This window comes from Antrostomus carolinensis, unplaced genomic scaffold (genome assembly GCF_000700745.2).
Source record: "Antrostomus carolinensis isolate BGI_N321 unplaced genomic scaffold, ASM70074v2 scaffold7733, whole genome shotgun sequence".
Classification (NCBI taxonomy): domain Eukaryota; kingdom Metazoa; phylum Chordata; class Aves; order Caprimulgiformes; family Caprimulgidae; genus Antrostomus; species Antrostomus carolinensis.
In genome coordinates, this window is record NW_010303076.1 from 56971 (window position 1) to 76490 (window position 19520).

Sequence of the window (19520 nt, forward strand, 5' to 3'; positions counted from 1 at the left end):
GGTTTATTTATTTAGGTGATTTATGCACTTGCTTGTTCTGTTTGGGAAGGGAAGTAGATGCAACACCTGGCCTTAAATGCGCCTGAATTTGATTAGTGTATTATTGCAGTGATGAAATATACTTTAAAATTAAATCTGTTGGGCAAGCAACTCTCCTTTTTGGCAAATGTTTGCCCTGCTGACTGGCTAAGTTTTATACAAGTCACTTTTTTCCAAAGCAAAAAAATTAAGATGATAACCATAGCAAAAACCAGTCACTGAAATGTTCAACTTTTAAGTGTGGCTTTTGGGTACTGCTTGAGGAGATGCCTTGTATTTTACTGGGTTTGTAGTGCTGGTGGGATGAGTTGTCTTCATTCTTACTAGTGAATAGCTAATGTGTGAGTGAGCTGAAGGAAGATGTGATGGGCTCTTCCTTGGGAAAGAACGTGTGATCTGGACTGGGTAGGGGCAGATTCAATACTGTTGTATATTGTCCTTCTTTCTTTGGTAAGCTTCAGTAATTGATGTGATGGCTTTATTAATCGACTGAAAGCAAAGACAAGGATTTAGACATCTGCAAAAGTCAGGACAGACACAGAGTTTGCTGGGGAATTGTTTCTTTAGAAAACTTGCTGGCCTTGACTGAACTATGAGCAGAATGAAACTGAGGCTTTCTGTGCAGGAATGTCTCCATGCTTTACCTGTTACACTTAACACAATAGCCCACTGCAAATTATAGCCCACTCTAATATGAGTTTTACTATTAAAATTATTTGGGATTGATTTGGACCCATACTTCTGCCTTTCTTCTTCTGTTTCTAGCAAACCTCTAATTCCTGCAGCCTCGTGGAGCAGGTGGCATGAATACAGAAATTTTATTGTGTCAGTTGTGGCAGCAGAGTTGTCTTGCTCTGACAGTAGCATTATATGTGTCTATATACTGGCTGCATAAAAACTTAGGGAAGGAAAAGTTCCTGTCTCCTGCCAGTCTAAGATTGAAAAATAAGTGGTTTTGACAATTAGTGTACAGCAGGGTGATCTCTCTTCCTAATTGCACCATGTGGAGAGTGGCAGAACAGCGTTGATAGTGCAGAAAGCCAGAGGGAAGAACGGTAGCGAAGAGTAGATGTAGGTCATGGCAGTCGATGTGGCAGCCCACAGGGATGCCAGGCCTGACATCCCACTGGTGCCCTTCCCACTGCCCTTCTGTCAAAGACAGAGGCAGTGCTTGTTGGAAGGGAGTGTGCTGGCCAGACAGCCGGCGCTTACCCACGTTGTGAGCAGCTCAGTCCTTGGGCTCTGGGCTTGGGCTGCTGCAGCTGATCAGGCTCATCTGCCCTGATCAACAGCAACAGCCGAACGTGAATCTGTCAGAAGGTGAGAGAGGTTGGGTTGGCTGTTTCCAGCCTGCAGATAGTAGGTGTGTGAGCAGGGTGACTTGTACATTTGGTAAGACAATAAATGTGGTGTCCTCACTTTTGACTCATCATGAAGAGATTTATGTGGAGATTAAGCCATAGATAGGTTATGACCACCAGCCTCATTGCTTCATTCCCTGTCCTCTCTTCATATCACTGAAAGCCCTGTGAATAACTTTTTATCTGGGGCTTTGTTGTAATTTGTACAAGGAGGATTGGCATCCTGGAATCATGAGAATTTTCTTTGTCTTTTAGTGATTGCCAAGGAGGTCCGGTTATGAATTTTAACTCTGACAGTCTCAGTCATAGAAGATGCAGTCATTAAACCAGCAATCGCGATGTGAAACATTGGAAGTGGATTGTGATAAAGTTTTTCTTAATCTGACTTGTTTTGGCAACATTCTGCCTGTTGTTACCTACAATTAAAACAATGATGTTTGGAAAAGCACAGGGAAGAAGTGTTCAGCCTGCAAAAATAATATAGCAAAATTCTTTTGTACCTCACCCCTCAAAACAAATATCCTACTACTACACAGAGAGCTCCTTCAACACCTTGTTTACACTGTATTTGCATTCAAACCCTGCTCTGAGCACTATTGATTTCCTTGGCAGCATACATCAGGGACTGCCCTAATATCAATGAATTTATTCTTACAATGTCTCTGAGATGAGGGAGATGAATAAACTCTGCCTTATCAGAACAGATTAAAAGCAAGAATACTGGTTAATATTTGGTATGTTTTTTAAGACTTTGGAGTATTTGGCACTTTACACGTGTTTCAGTTCAAGGCCGTACGCTCACTGACCTCGGGGGCAGTTGGAAGCGTTACAGCACTTGTAAAACAGTCGGGTTTGACCCCTGGAGGCAGAGAAAGCACCAGATTAGCAACAGTCTCTAAAAGATTTTGTTAGACTATCTTCCTTGTCACAGAATCCTCCTGTGATGCTGAGGAAGGCCAGAATCCAGATCCTGGGCAACATTACAATAGTCTTAACCACAAGACACAAGACCTTCATTTCCAGCCCAGCCTGCCTTTTTCATCTCTTCCCAGCCTTTCTTTCACCCTACTGTTTCTGTGGCAAGAGTGGCCCGAGTCCTGAAAATAGTGGTCCAAGTGTTTTGTGTACAGCCCCAATTCACTGTCAGTGTGAATCCGTTGCATGCACTGAAAGACATGGGTGCCAGGTGGCAAACTGTCTGTTTGATCATGTCATTAAAGAGTTTACCTTAATATGTATTCACAGGGGGAAGAATAACTGTTCTCGCAGGAAGTTTTACATCCCATCTTTTGCACAATGTTATTTTTTTGATGTAGTGTATGTTGTGTGCAACTTCCTACCAATTTAAAAAAAAAAAAGGAAAAAACGCTGGAATTATGAACTTCATTTGCAGGGTTAGAAGCTTGAATTTGATGGCAGAGGTGTCTGCTGCTTTAGTTAATACAGTAACTAATTTAATTAGTATCATTACTGTTAATTGGTATTACTAATACACATAGCCTGTTTTTGCTGTGAAGCAGGAATAGACAGAGGAACCAGAAAGACTCCTTGGCAGTGAGAAGTGAACGTCTAGGAGTCTGCCCATTTTTCCAAGATCGATCATACTTGCTCTGTGACTCTCCAGTCCTTTCTGCTAGCATACAATGCCAGCCAATGGTCAGGCTTTTCCTCCTTCCTCCGAGGCTTTTCCTCTTCTTTTCACTCCCAGTTCTTGTCCCCCAACCTTATTATTCAATCTCCTTGTCTGTCTGACTGCAGTTACCCTCTTCCTATTACTCCTGCTTGATGCTTTTTCCAAGCTATCTTTCTGCATTCTGGTCCTCAGTATGTTTAGCCATTCCTAGCTCTACCCCTGTTCTACTGCTACAGGTTAGCTGTTTCCACACCACCACCTGTTTGCTATGCCCACAGTTCTTATGTCCTTGTAATAGTCTTTGTTTGGTTTTTTTTTCCCCCCATCTCAAGAACTTAGCTCAAGGCTCTGGTCTTGATCCCTGCCAGCCCCTAGCTTGGACTCCTGCTCTGTCTTGTCACCTTATTCACTCTTTCAGGTTCCCCACACAGCAGATGTCCTGTCCCAGTCTACTTTTTGCAGGGGTGGCAAAAGGTCTTGTCACGTTTCAAGTTGACAGCATGCCAAATCTGGGTACAATACTATAGGTTAATATTTTTGAGGATTTTTTTATATTTATTATTTGAAAATTTGCTTACAACCGGTATTCAAATTTGTTCTCCCAAGCAGCTGAGCTGTTTTAGCTGAACACCCCACTGCCCAAAAACTCACTACTACAGCTCTTGATTAAAAACAAACGGCCAAACCCCCAAACAAATGTCTTTTAGTTTCTCAGAATTATGTACAATTAAAAACAACATCTTATAATCAATAGTATGTTGTGAGCAGTTTCAGGGAACATTGTGAGCTTCATTGATGATAAAAATCTATTAAGAAATTCTGATCTCTAGGACTATATGTGTGTGTATATATATCTATATATAGATATATATATACACAACCACACACACGCACACACACACGTGTGTGTATTCTTGAGAACACATGCTTCCACTTCACAGTAAATGTGTAATGGCTCACCCTTCTTCCACCAAGAGACGAGGAGTCTCAGTTACTATGGGACAGAGTCATGTGCATGTAAGCAATTACTGTGGATTGTCTGATGTAACATAAATTCACTGCCTTTGGGCTTGAAAGTGACATACCCTGACTTCCTACCTTGTATGCCATTTGCTTGTTTAAAACAAAATAAAACAAAATAAAACCCAAGCAATGAACAGAACCTTTGTCTGATGAGTCTCATACTTGCTGCTGTGGTTGTAAGGTCCCCTTTGTGCTAGAGTAAGCTCTCGCCTGGATATTTTGCACTACAGGGGAGGGCTTGGACTGAAAAAATAGCTGTTATAGGTGATTATTTCTAATGATAGTTGCAATACTAAACTTTTACTGGTACTTTGGGACCCAAATGGAGCCTGTCCCTTAAACATAATGGTTTTAGTTTAAAAAGTATATCTAGTATTGTAAACTTCCTGTTGTAGATTTAATTGTCAATGATGTTTCTCCTAGGGGATAGCACTTTAAAAACAGCTGATACATTGCAATTGGCCTTTAAGTATTTTAATTCAGTAACAGTCATCAGAGGGTTGCAAATAACCCCATGGTAGTGTTCTTGTATTTTCTGGACTGCTATAAAATTACTGAGGAGTTTAGCTTGTATGTCATATTGTAAAATAAAACTATGAGGTTTCTTCATCTAAGCAACTTATTTTTAACTCTGAAACTTGAGTCTATTTTCGTTTTTGTTTATGTAAAAGGGAGAGTAGAATATTGCATTCATCTTAGTAGGATTATGCTGTGCAAAGCAGATGTTAAGCTCCTGTAATACACAAAGGGGGCTTTATGTTCTTTCACATCTGTCTCTGCATAAACAGCTCTGTTAACTCTTTAGGGCTCATGTACAGAGCTCCTTGCTCCTATTAAGAGACTTGCCTCAGGAAGGACTGATGGGGTTCCCATTTTGGGGAAAAAAACCCTCGAGAACCCAACTGAAAACAAATACTGCCCTCTTTGACTGTGTGAGCTGCCAAAGGAAGGAACATCCCTGCCTGTTGAGGTCCAAAGAGAAAGCTTGGGAAGGTCATAATGTTTTACTGCCTTGCAGGTTATACAAATAGTGCAATAGTAAGTCAAAAGTGTTTTCTTAAAGCCCATGTTGTAAAGCTGCTTGGCATTTCATCTCACAGGCAGTTCTTGAGAGGTTCTTTGCACTAGAGAGGGGTTTGAACTCTTGCATCTCTGTGCCAGAATCCATTAATGAAACTTCTTCATACCAAATTGATACACATATTTTCTTTTTTGTAGAAACTGAGAAGTATCACTTTGTCAGCAGAAACAGTGCAGTATGCTCTACTGTACTTTTCCTAGCCTTAGCTTAAATTTAAAAGCTGTTTTCAACCTTTTAGTCTCTAATGAAGCTTTGTCCCTTTTTGATCCTGATTTATCTTGGCAGTAGAATGTGAATGCTTAAAAATATCTTTCTTTAAGTGTATGTGAATTACCAGTTCCTGTGGGCTGTGTTAAGTCACCTTTTTATGAATTGCATCTTAAATCTGGTAACTAAACTATCTCTGTTGTGGATTTGGTGCAGTGTTGTGTAATGGCTTTACTAGGGTGGGAAGGGTAGAAAAGGAATATGATGATGCTGAGGGCTGGCCTTGGACACTTGGAGAATCTCAGCACAGCATGACATGTCACCATCTGCAAAACTTTGTCCTGAATGAGCAGTACAGGCTTGCAAGGTGATATCTGACCATGCTAATATCTGTAGAAGAGGTTTACTACTGATTTCAGTAGGAATAGGCTTCCATCCTTTCTGGGTTCCAGGAAATTAGTGCTTAGCTCCATAAAAATTTGCACCAGTTGAATTAAATCCACTTAGTTTCACTACAGTGAGTGTTTGTAGTGACACTGGCATTTTTTTGTCTGGTGCATGTCAGCTGCCCATGGCTGATTTAAGTGTGAATAAAAAACCTCACCCTTGTACTGGAATACATATCCTAATGAATTTAAATTCACACTTAGCACTTCATATGCAGATGAATGACAAGCTTCCTCTGATGAGAAAGAATAGTTTAGCTTCCTTCTCTGTCATTTAACATTGTGCAGCCCACCAGTGCAGAAGAATTGATGAGTACATTCTAGCAGAAATGTTGCCCCAGGCTTTCCCACGTTGCCTTGTCCTGGTCTGCTGGCCTCTCCTGCAGGACCTCTGGACCCCAAAGTGGTGGGGTGTCCACTCTACTTTCTTGAAGGGCCTGCACTGAAAGGGAGCCTAGCTTTGCTGCAGGCAGCTCCTGCTCATCTGAGAAGGAGCTCAGAGCTATCAGGCAGCATTACTTGTCAGCTAGATTGGATGTGCTGTTGGTTTAATTTATGATTTATCTAGGAATAATCTACTTGTATTGTAGTTTGGTTCTGTACCTGAGAGCTGAGACTGCCTGGGGCTTGGTGGGAAGATGGTTCATCTTCAGTCGGTGATGTATTGCTGCCTAATGGGGTGTGATAGTATACCAGTATGAAGCTGAAGGACAATTTGCTGTCAGGACGGTGTTGCATTTAAGCCTCCTTTTGCTATCAAAACAACCCTATAAATTATTTCAGATCTTAAAGTCAGTAGAAATGTTTCTAGAGATTTTTAGTTATGTTGAAAATAGTTCTTAGTCTGAATTTAAATGTTTCCCTGAAACTTTGGAGACCAGGAGTTATTGGAGAATAACCCTAATCTGCAAAACCAAGAAGGTAAAATGAACTACTGTAGTCTTGCTACTTAAAATGAACAACATGTAAATACTCAAAGGTAATGCAAGAAATCTGGATCTGAAAACTATCCCTCTTATGAATCATGGAGGGGTTTAGGTTTTTTTAATGTCAAATATGAATCATCTTTAATTGCTGAGAAATCTGTGGCAGCAAATAACCTGGCATTTGGCTACATAACCTAGTATCAGCATTCTTGTACACTGCAAAATCTCTGGTGTCCTCATAGACTTGTTTCTGTGTGGTATGCAATGAAATTCCACTTGTCTGAATCATTTGAGTAAGATTTTTCAGAGAAGTTTTATCCTTCTCAGTTTTAAGTCCACTTATAGTGACCAAATGTTTAAACAGAGGCAAGCTGGATGAATGTGCTCTTTGATAAAAGATAACAAAGCTGGTAACTGAGCAGCTCTGCTGCTCTTTGGGCAAGCGTGGTTGGTTTAACTTGGTACATGTTTATGAATCCCCAAGCTAACTGTACTTATTATACTTGAGTCATGCTAAACAAATAGAACTTTGCATCTCAGGAGCCCAGCATGTGTTTCAAGAGGCTGGCATGCATTTTCTTTACATGATCGCAGGAGTGGCTTGCTTAACCTTTTAATTGGCAGGAAGAAAACTCACTTCACAGCCTGAGCCACAATCATCTCTGAATAATGTAAACAGTGATGACCTGAACTTGATCTTTTAGACAATGGACTCGCTTTTCTTGGTAGTTGCATTATACAGACAAGCTAATGCTTTGGGGTCAGTGAAGGGCTTTTGTACATCGAAGGACAATAAAGCTAGAAAGTGTTTCCTGCTGTTTGGCTAATTAATGCAGGGTACCACTCCGTAGGAGTCGGCAGTGGTTTTGCTGCCTGTCACTGCTATTGTACTGCCCGCAGAAGGAGACAGAGCAAGGCATGTGGTAAGGGAATGAATTCTCTGTCTTGCTCCACCTATTATTGCAGGACAGAAAAAAACTTAGGGAAGCTGGCTATTGATTTCATTCAGTGAGAAGGGAAAAGATGTGGTACTGGAAAGGTCAAAGCATGTTTCTCAGAGTTGAAAAATAAATAACAAAAATAAATCAATAATACCCTGTGTGCGATGTGATGCTGCCAGACCAGAATTATCTGTGTATGGCCTTAAATTGCCCTCCCTCCTGACACTGGAGCGCAAACCTGAAAAGATTGATGGCTTTTCCCTATTAGACTTTTCCTATAAATCATGTTTTATGATGTACTGTAGAATAAAGAATTTTATTTGAGACTTTAAAAGCGCATACAACTTTGTCACATCTCGTGTTTTCTGATGAAAATCTACTGCAAAACAGTGAGTTCCTTTTCAGTAGTTAACGTAGCAAAATATACAAAGGCATTTAGAGTCTGCTCTGATCTTGTATTCTGGTCAGGTACAGGAAAATTGTAAAGAGAAAATTTAAAGTGTCATAGTGAACAGCATGTATTGCATACTTGAGCAGTAAGGGAGCTAAATCATCTTAATTCTTGCTGGACTGTAGCTCAGTATGTGCTGCCTGTGGCTGCCTGCTTTCTCAGCAAGTGTTTAAGTGGATTATTGACTAAGTGTAAGGCTGTTTGCAGCATCTTAAGTTTGACAGACATGTGATTGTGCAGGGGGGAGGTTAGGGGAAAAGGTAGTTGCTTTCAGACAAAAGCTTCTCGTAGATGAATGTCTTCCAAACAATATCTTGTAGTCTTGTTCCAGATTAAAAATAAATAAAACAGTATATGGGTTTTATGCTCAGATAATAACTCTTCTGTTGTGTTTTTGTTTTTTTTTTCCAGAACTGCTTAATAAAACATGATGAGAATGGATACTCAGCAATAGTGGGAGACTTTGGTTTAGCAGAGAAAATTCCTGATCACAGGTATGTGACCTAATCAAAATACAGCAGGACTTGCAGTGCAGTTACAGGTCAGAAGCGCTAATGAGCTGGATTCCTGAGGCCTTTATTGCATTCTGATACAAAATCTGCAAAAAACATCCTCAGTCTTCGGTCTAGAACTGCAAGCTGGTTGACCCAAATGTTCCAGCCTCAGTTACTGTCCATTTTGATAGATTTATTGGTGGCATTTATTCTTCAAAAATGCTCCAGTAAGTAGACAATTTCTGAAGCTTTTCAGTAGATCTTCTAAGCACGTACTTAGGAATTTTGGTTTTAAAAAAACCCCAAACAATAAAACAAACACAAAAATGCTGTCTAGCACTCTGGATTAGGATGATTTTATAATAAATGTCTTCTCTTGATTCCAAACAACTTTAATTAGCTTCTTTCCATTTTCAGAAACAATATTCAGTGGCATTCTAGTATTATTGTCTTTAACCTATGGGTTAATTGTTAAGATCCAGGTTTATAACAAAGAGGAATTAAAATTACTGTCTAACAGTAGCTTGCCATTTTGCTGTCCCTAGGGTGAAACTGTAATCTTAACTCATTTGAGGAATTCACAGGTGACTGTCACAAGCTATTGTCACAATTGGAAATAGGCCTTTTGTCATCCCTCTGTCAAGAGTCGAGGACAAGGATTTCATTGTTCTCTCTGTATATTGACTTGTGTATTTCAGAGTATTCTGACTATGAAATGTGCTGCCAGATTTTCTCCAGTGTATGCTTCTGCGTAAAATACATAAAAGCCTTCCAGCTCTTTTGACTGCAGAGAAAACAATAAATTAAGTTGATCTCAGCCATGCACTATTTTTAAACTGCACATATCCTAAAACCATATCTTGGGAAGTCTGAAAGCTCACATTAATGTTGATGAAGGACTGATCTAAAAGCTTAATAAAGTGAACATTTTAATTTCCAAACTACTGATAGGTACAGCCAATGTGTATTTTGTATGCTTCTGTGGAATTTCAACCCTTTAAGGTGCTGAAAGTTTCAGCTGTATTCGTATAAACCCATCACAAAATCAGGAAGTCACTACAGGTGCCTTAAGATGTTCTTAATACCCAGTTTTGAGATGCTCTGGAAAATAAGAGTATAATATCTAAAGTTAAGGTAGCTTGATACTAAAACAACTTAATAAAATCGTTATGTTAGTCACCATTCTGGTTTGATCTAATCTTATTTCCATTTTCAAATGCAGTTTTGTTGTTTCCAGATTGTTGGCTGGCGAGCTGTGCTGTTTGAGGCTGCTGGAGGCCTTTTTTTTAAGAGGTTTTCCTTCAAGGTCAGCTGCGTGTCAAGCTGGAGGCCTTTCTTAAGGCCCCAGCCATACAGAAACATTGCAGATTTTTCAGATCAGCTCTATTCTGATTACTTTTAATTTTTCCCTATTAAAGGACTCATCTGGTCAATCTTGACTTTTTTTAAAAAAATCCAAAACCAGAGAGTTTGCACGCAGGCTGTGCTGAACGCTTCAGAGCTGCTTATCGGTACACAACCAGGGATGGATACCTGCATGTCTTGCCACGTGAATGGAGAACTTGACATCTAGCCCAGAACTGGTGTCCACAAACATTTTCATGTATAGGTGGAAGAGCCCACTCTGCCAAGAGTCTGGAAACCAAAACTATTGAACACCTGTGACCTTAAAATAATACCTTTTTTATTTTTTTTTAGAAGTGGCCAGGCACTTAGAAACTGGAAATAAAATACACATAATTGATTTAAGCTTTATTTTTCTTTCACCTTCTCCTGCTGATATTGAAAGTTCCAGTGACTCCAGTTGGAAACAAGTGTAAAATACAATATGGTATGGAACCCACTTGTATCGACTTCCCTCTGGCAGGTACCTGGCATTATGGAAAGTTAATAGCAATACCTGAGCATTTAATTAATGGCTCTTCTCTCTCTCCACCCCCCCTGCCCCTTTCCCCCCATCTATCCCATATAGTGAGAAGTTACCAGTGGTGGGTTCACCCTTTTGGATGGCACCAGAAGTTCTCAGAGATGAACCTTACAATGAAAAGGTGGGTACATTGTATAAATGGACTTGAGTTGTCAGATGTTTCTCTTCAATATCTTCAAATACAAGATTTAGAATTTCCATAATATTAAAATTATTTTCATTTCTAACATTTCTGTACTCAGCAAGTCATTCAGACTAAGGGAAAGCGTGAGTTGAATAGCTAATATTTTTAATTCATGGTGTGGATGCTTATATGGAAATAGAGTAACCTTTAGCATAACTCACAGTCATGCTGTTTCCATTCTGTAACACCACCCCATGTGCAGAAATAGGTAATGGCTTGTTGGCCTAACATAACTTAACCTTAAGTCTCATGAGAAATGTAGTGAGGAAGCTTCCCTGATCATATGTTAGTAAAATCTGAGTAGAAGTAAAAGGTCAGTATGTAAACTTGTACAATTCTTTTGATGAAAAAAAACCTAACATCATCATTTCTCAAGGTAAGATACCTGGATAAAAAGGTTTTCCAAAGGTATTTTTAAATTTTCCTATTTGTGACACTGGGAAATGTTTCTTTCAGAAGAGGATCAGATCACACTGGATTTTAGAAATAGTATTTTCAATCAAGCTCTTTTTTACACAGGATTTTCTTTCCCATATGTAACATAGTCTACTTCAGCCCTGCAAGTGCAGCTTTTCTCTGATAAAGCCCACATCCTGTACCTTTTTATAGCTAGTAGTCAATAATCTGTTTAATTGGTGGTACTTTTAACTTGCAGGAAAGCAGTAGTTACCTCAGTAATGAATATAATAATTACCATTTCAAAGCTTTTTTTTTTTTAAGAGTTCTAATTGACCCAAATTAATAATAAAGTACCCAAATCTATGGTGCCACATTCTTCACTAACCCTAGGGCACGGAGGGCTAAAGAGGAAGCAGGTCTCATACCTCATCAGCATGAAAGGTGACATATAAGCCTGCCTGATATCTAAGGATTGAGGGATGCTGCCTTCTGCTCTGCAGACTTGTGTCCCATGTCTTCCTAAATTTTATTACATGATAAATTCAGGTGTGTGGAAATCTGAGGAACTGTGCAGCTCCAGGGGTAGTCAGATAAGTGATTAGTAAGCGTCATGGAAATTTCAATGGAAATTTCAATGGAAATTGATGCTGGTATACAGTGTTACTAGATATCTCAAGCTTTGGAAAAGACACTCTTTGCTCCAGAGGTACTGAACTGTAAGAAGATAAAAATGTAATTTTTCTGAAAAACAGCATTGATGTTCTGGATAAGCTGTGATCATGTGTATTCTAAACCCGTCTTTCTAACCACAGTGATATATAGGCATGTCATGTTTTGGCTATGTTTTTAATCACTCCCATCTGTAAGACATCATTCTTTATGCAAGGCAGGATTTTTTTATTATTATTATTTTTACACTGCTGAATTAAGAGTGGCTTGGTGGGTGTTTTCCTTTTTTTTCTTGAAGAGTTTTAAAGTTATCATTGCTATTTGTGCAACAAGAATGCTTTACTGTGAGCATACTGTTTCTTCACGTGGAAAATGTTAGCTATAATGAGTTGCTTAGTGGTGTGAGGTTGTGGTGTTGGTTTAGTTGTTTCACGATGACCATTTCGGGTAAGGAGAAGCTCAGTGGCAGACAGGAACACTGAGTATTCATAGCTGAACCATGTGGCTCTCTATTTTTTTTCTCTCTCAGGCGGATGTGTTCTCCTATGGTATAATTCTATGTGAGGTTATAGCAAGAATACAGGCAGATCCAGACTATCTCCCTCGCACAGAGGTAAGTGGTTATGTTTATAACATTGGTGGGAGGTGGTAAGTATGCCATGATAATGGCTGGCCTTTAGAACTTCTGGCACTGCTGCCAAAGATACGATGAATAGGTGTTACATTAAAAATAGCCTGTAAAAGGCTTTTGTTCCTCTGTGCTGTTACTGTAAGAAGCTCCGCTGAAGACACTTTCACACAGACTTTGTCCAGCTGCAGTCTTCATGGGAAATCCTTTCTGCCCCTGACTGGCAGAACATTGAGAGCATTGCAATGACCTTCCTTTTGTAGAATGGTAGCTAATGGAGACATCTTGCCAGATTCAGAACAGAGCATTTTCAGCACGCTGCATCGGCTAAGCAGCCCCTCCTTGTGAAAGAGGCAGCAGCTATGTAGGCAGCAGCTAAAAGAAATTAACCTTTATCTTTGCATGGGCTGTGCTAAGCATTGTGGATCTGAGCTAGAATTGACTCATCAACTTTCTTCTTACTTTCTTCAGTTGCCTTTTGGTTGAGTCCCATCTGCAGGGCAGCTTTTGGCCCTCCATGGGGGTTGTTCTAAATTGTCTATCCCCTTCCAATTCTGAAAATGCAAAATTGCTTAGGTCTTGAACCGTGGCAAAAAAGAGATCCTGTTGTTTCTCTGCCCTTCAGATTTTATAGAAGTGCATTTAAGGAACTGGATAATTTGTATTACCAGTCTACTATCCACTGAAAAATTAACCATTTGGTAAATTTTCATCATAGTGAAGCTGCTGGCTTTATAGCAGACTGTTAATTTACAGTGTGAAAGTCACCATGGTGAAACACCGTAGTATAGGATATTGCTTCCAGATCCACACGGGCAACATTTCAAGTACAGTGGATTACAGTTGAGTCCAGGAAGAAGGATGGGCTTTGAAGTCAGCTCATTCTCTTACAGGTATCTTGTATCAAGTAATCCCCATCGGGAATGCTGCGGTTCGGAGTGTGCATGGAGTTTCCTCAAAATCCTCTGTATGTGGCTGATGAAAGATGTTTGTGGTTATTCCTGATAACTCCACGTAGGGACCCCCTGAAAAGAAGATGCTTTGGGCCAGATAGCAGACCTCATTTCTATCTCTGTGCTATGTTTTTGTTTGTACAGAATTTTGGATTAGATTATGATGCCTTCCAGCACATGGTGGGAGACTGTCCGCCTGACTTCCTCCAGCTGGCCTTCAACTGCTGTAATGTGAGTATCTTACTTGAAGGGGAGAGGCCTAAACTGGAGTTCTCTAAATCCCTCTGGCTTTTTGAAGATACAGTTTAAAGCATTTACAGAAGAGACTTGAAGAGCTTACCTATGAAAGGAGCATGTATTCTGATAACCCAGAAAGTCCCTTGCAGTCTTTATAACCCTTCCCTTCCCCTTGCAAAAAGGTCTCTTGTGTTTTTGCACTTCAGTGTTCTATTATGCTAAACAAGCTTCTTGCAGGCTGCTCAGGCTGATCATAACCAGTTGTATGTTATTGACACTGGCTGGCCCTCGGGCTGACAAAATCCAGCTGTTACTGTGTACAGACCTACTGAGCTGTGAAGAAAGAATTCCAAGTTTTTCTCACAAACAGAGGGGACAAACAAATCAAGAGCAGGCACTAAACTACTCTGAAGTTCCTATATGCTGCTTTTTGGAAAGCAGGATAAACCTCCAAGTCCCTATCCTGTGTTCCAAAAAACCAAACTTGGACCCAAATGATTTAATATTAGTAAGGCTATAGGCAAAGCGCTGTATGAAGTGAATTTTCTGGCAGTTATTCAAGTAAAATTGTGATTGATGGCACTAGGTAGCTTCATGGCTCCTCAGTGTGAAAATTCCAATGAAGTAGATCTCTTTTGTGGGTTGTCCCATAACTGAAGTAAGAGAACCTGAGCTTCCACCAAATTCAGCTGAAATTAGGAATGTCCAGTTTGCGCAACAAGTTGAGGCAACTTCTAAAAATTTTATTGCACAAAAAGTTGCTGCGGACTCCACAACCAGGCCATTCTGGAGCAACTATGAGCACTGTGTCCAAGTGAGTGTTTGTAAGAAAAGTCTCAGGACAGGCTTTTTATTCCTGTCTGTTAGTGATTTTTCAGGCTTTGTTTTCATGTCAACACTGCTGCTGAAAGAAACAGTCTCATCTCGCCATGCTCTTGATGCCTATTTTTGCCCCAAGCTCTCTCTTTCCTCTCTAGTAGTACAAATGCACGTGCTGGCTCAAGGCGAGGGCGGTATAAAGGTGAGGATGTGAGCGGGTTGGGGTGACTGCTGCTCTTAACAAAAGATAGAAGAAATTAATTCTAAAAATGTTTGTGGGGCTTACTCTGGACAAGCTACTTCACTCCTCTGGTTGCATCTTAGTACAGTGGAGCTTGCTTCACCGGGACAGTGGTACACCTGACTCATGTTTATGAAGTGTTTTGACTACGTAAGCGCTAAAGGGTTAGGCTGGAGGTAAGATTTGACTTGGGAAATCTTGGCTTCCACCCGTAGACTCCAGCAATCTTACTGCATCCAAACACACTGTGCATGATTCAAAGCAGTTTTTCAGCATAGGTGAAACTCGGAGTAAAACTGCTCATGAAGAAAGGGGAAGTAGTCACTTATATTCTCATGTAAGAATTTGGTGTATTCAGAGAAAAATGATTTTTTCCTACTTCTTATTGTGAAATACTACTTCCTGTATAATAAATGTCCCTTCTCTGAATTGAAAGTGGAAATTACTGTCTTGTGATCAAGACATTAAAATGCTGATTTCATTGTGGGGCATGCTGTAATTCACTTTCCCAGTAGAAGGAAAAAGATGTTGAACAGAAAAAGCTTTCTTATATCTTCCTAAGCATGTTGTGCTTCAGTAGCAGGTGATCTGTGTGATAATTTGCTGTTAGACATGGACACTTATACAGCTTTTTATTATTTAATAGGTCAACAAACACTGTAAACTGTATAGCTGAGCTGATTAGCTGAACTAATGTGCAAAGCCCTGGGATTTTCTACAGCCAGGAAACATATTTTAGGGCAACCTAAGAAAACCACTAAAAGCTGACATGTATGAGTAGTGGAATAAAATTTCTTTAATATGCTGTTATAAAGTATTGTTTTTTTAAATAAGTACATGCAAGGAAGTCTAAAACTTATGGCTCCCTAACAGCTATGAGCTTACCTGTGCAAATGCTTATAAAGGTAACCATGTATGATCATGCAAAAAGCTTACCAGCACAAGCTGAGCTGTGGGCAGCTGCTGCCTTGAGGAAGAACCTTTTATTCCATCTGAGCAGAATCTGGACTGCTCAGGAATGGAAAAGGCAAATATTGCTCTGAATCACTTTTCCATTGCTGCTCTTGCCCTGGATCTTACCTAGCACAAATTAAAATAGAGAGTTTTTCTTACTTTCTGTAGCTTGCAACAGCTCTCTGAGCTTCCCAAATTAGTAAATTTCTCAGAGTACCGAGTGTGTGCTTTCGTGTTGCCTCTGCTCCACTCTTTCAGTGAAATAGGGGAAGCAGAGAAAGATGTTTTCCTATGCCAGGAAATTCCAGCTGCTACATTAGAACAACTTTCTTGCTGCTCTTAAGCTCTTCAAGTGTGATCTGTTTGTTTGTTTTACTGTATATATGAATTTTTAGCCCTTTACCCTGTGTTACTAGAAGGTGTTCTGGCATTGCTGAGCATAACCAGTTTTCTTCAGTAAGATCCATCTTGTTGTAAGACCTGCAAGGCATATCAGGGAGGTCTTTGGGGGTTTTTTATTTACAAAGCACCACTGTTCCCTTTGTACTAGGGGTGAGATCTGTCTGGGCTTGTCTGCTCTGAAAAAGCCTTTAGAGGGCTGGAAACAGGAATCAGGTCAAGCGGAATCTTTTTTAATACTGTAATGAGGTTAACTTTCAGCTGCTGAATTAGACATTGCTACCTATAGTAGTTAAACCTGTAACATATATACAGGGTCAGTGTTCAAAATGATGAAATGCCTTCCCAGTTACTACATAAATCAAGCTGCCTGCCTTTTAGTACAATTTCAGTGTTGGGCTTTGTTTAGCAATCCATTTCTACTAGGGTGAATAAATAATAAATACGTACTGATAAATACAAACTGAATATATATTGATGACTTGGGGCGGGGGGGGCGATATTTTACTTTGTCAAAGATGGATTTTTTTCTGTTGTATCACTTTATGAAATTATGTAACCAATCTTGCTTCCTCACAAGACAGACCAGTACACCGAGTAGTAAGGTTAATTAACAGATGAAAAGATACAACATTATAAACTTCAAAATCAGCAATGCTGTTTAAGTGGGTTTTAATTAAAGCCACAGGGAGATGATGGAAGAATTACAAACTTTTAAAGCATGGCATAGCCTAATTGCTCTGTTTAATCCTTATTGCTTCGGGCACGTTTTGGAATAACTTTGATACATAATCTCTGATTGATAACTGGAGTCCAGAAAAAAAATCCTTGAACTATGAAAGCTGTTTAAAACAAACAAGCAAACAAAACCCTCTCCGAAGCCCCGAATCTAACAGCTTCCCACCTTTTCAATATAAAATGCATCCTCGCCATAGAATGTTTATAACTTGATAATTAAATGTGAGAGGTATAACAGACATAAACTGGGACAGAATACTACTTTCCCCCTGCTTTACTTAGGTTTTTTGCAATGACAACACACTTCTTAAAACTATCTAGAATTTACTCAGTTCTTTCAGATTGTCCCTCTGTCTGTCCACTGTGTAAGTAGAATAGCCTGGACAAACCTACATGAACTTATTTGATTTGTGTACATTCACAGATGGATCCAAAGTTGCGTCCTTCATTTGCTGATATTGTCAAAACACTGGAGGGTATTTTAAACCGCCTGAGAAACGAAGACTCAGAGAGAGAGAGAAAGTTTTTGAACCTTGACAGCAGTGAAAGAAAACCCAAAGGTAAGTGTCTGTATTGTACAAACATTGCTGCAGGCTAACAGTGAGAGGGTGCACATATTTTGAAGACTGGGATTTCAGCTATATATGGTATTATTTACAGCTTGTGAATGATTTTACTCCAAGCCTGAAAATGATTCTGGAACAATGCTATATATTTTGCACTGCAGAGTGTCCTTTGGGAAAGAACAGCTAACTGTTTCTTAAAGAGCCTTGAAAGATTCTGCCTACAAGCTCTTGAGGGGAAATGTAGAGTTCATTTGGAAATGGTTTTCTAAGTTGCTAACAGCATATGAAAATCCATCAACTTTTGCTTTGTCCCTGCCATACTTAGTGCATATACATAATTTCTTTGGTGCATGTTACATGCAACACTTAGAAGCTTCTTAAATTCCTTCAGGGAGGAGAACAGAGAAGATGCAAGAGTATACTCTGAAAGACTGGGGAAAAGATGAATCCCAGATCTGCTTGGGAATGCCGGCCCTTGAAGGGCTTTCTCTAAAGCTGTCTAGTGCCACCTGGTGTGGGGAGCAAACTGCAAGGAGTTCTCGTAGGCTGGGGCATATTCCAACTTAGATGTCTTCTGTGTTAGTAGACTTCAGACACTGGAAGCTTAAAAAGTAAAAATAATTTCTTATATTGTGTATATATAAATACACATATAAATACAATATCCATCGATCTGTAATATGGTTATAGATTGAAATAAGTTCTGGATTGCAAACCACATGGAGGACATGCATGTGGTAGTTTTCAAACACCTGAAAAACACCTAAAAGAAGTGTAAGCTAAAAAGGAAAACATTTGTTTGGTTGGATGGCGGTTTTTTTGGGTTTTTTTCCCCCCTCGCCCTCAGCATTCTCCATTTAGAGTACATGTCAGATCTGCATCTTCTTGGAGAAGTGTTACATGCTGTTCTTTGACTTGAGTAGTCTTTCCTAGGTGGAGTGACTACAGTCTAAACTGTAGCAGTATTTAAAGGGAAAAGTGGAAATCCGTGTGTGCTTATTCTGGAAATGGCAATCAAAAGGAGATCACTTATATCTGTTATTACTCTACCACAGCTCCTCAGAGGCACCTTGAGAGCCAGTGGCAGATGCATGTTCCAGACACTCAAGGAGTTAGCATCTTTTCCTAAAATAACAACAGTATTCCCATCCTGTTCTAGTGATAAAGCTTTTATTTATATATATGTATGTGTGTGCATGTGTGAAAATAAATACACAGACATACGCATACATACAAATTTTTAACTCCTATTCATTAGAGTCAAACTCTCATATATCCCTAGTTGTCTGTATTGGATAATGCACTCAATGAAGGTTGGGGTGGAATGATCTAAACTCCTCATTGTATCAGGACGGGCATTATTTTGGTCTTAAGACCTTTCCATCAGGGTGAAAAAAGTCCCAGTTCCTTTGGCAACTATGTTTCACATTTGCTCTCTTTTATGGTCAGTATCATCAAGAGATCTTGGGCAATCTCTGCTGGAAGCCAGGATGATAGAACTAGAAACATGCAAATTTTTATTCTTCAAGACCACCCTGTGCCATCTCTCCTGTGTCAACGTACTGGAAGCAAGGAGGTTTGAAGGGGCCCTAAAGTGTACAGGGTTTGGATAGAAGAGGGAATCTTCTTCATTCCTACCAATTTTTTGTAGTTGCCTTTCCTTTGTTTTTTTCTGAAGAAAATATTATCTTGCTAAATTAGCATCCTTCATAATGTGGGTAGCAAATTTTATCATAAAATGATAAAGAAGCAGTCCAGTTTCACTGTCTAGGGAAGTAAGATGGCATTAACTGAATGTGCATTTCCTTAAGTCTTCAAGATTATTTTTAATTAGCCAGAGGCTTGAGTAAAGAGGAGAGAATATTTTAAATGCAATTTTGACTGCCTTACATTTAAAAGGTCCTATGGAGACATTCAAAACCCACCTGGACGCCTTCCTGTGTGATCTTGTTTAGGTGTTCCTGCTCCGGCAGGGGGACTGGACTAGATGATCTTTGGGGACTGGAAGGGACCTCAAACATTCTGTGATTCTGTGTGATTTTGTGTGTGACGTGGCTGACATATCTCCATGTTTGAAACCAATAATACACTGAGGAGAAGGAAATGGTGTCCTTGTGTTTGTGCAGGAATTTGTAAGGAATGAGCGAATGTGTGCGTATGGAAGATACTTTGGAACACCAGAAATGCAGCTTTTTCTTCACAGT

General features: G+C 39.7%; 1 protein-coding gene across 1 annotated transcript in view; it reads left to right on the top strand.

Annotated features, from left to right (window-relative positions):
- TESK2 (testis associated actin remodelling kinase 2) overlaps positions 1-19520 on the top strand; it is a 69827-nt gene that overhangs the window by 49231 nt on the left and 1076 nt on the right. Inside the window, exons 5-9 of the mRNA XM_010163967.1 lie at positions 8520-8602; positions 10575-10650; positions 12311-12394; positions 13507-13593; positions 17175-17310. Coding sequence (XP_010162269.1) covers positions 8520-8602; positions 10575-10650; positions 12311-12394; positions 13507-13593; positions 17175-17310 — 466 coding nt within the window. The remainder of the gene's footprint in view (positions 1-8519; positions 8603-10574; positions 10651-12310; positions 12395-13506; positions 13594-17174; positions 17311-19520) is intronic.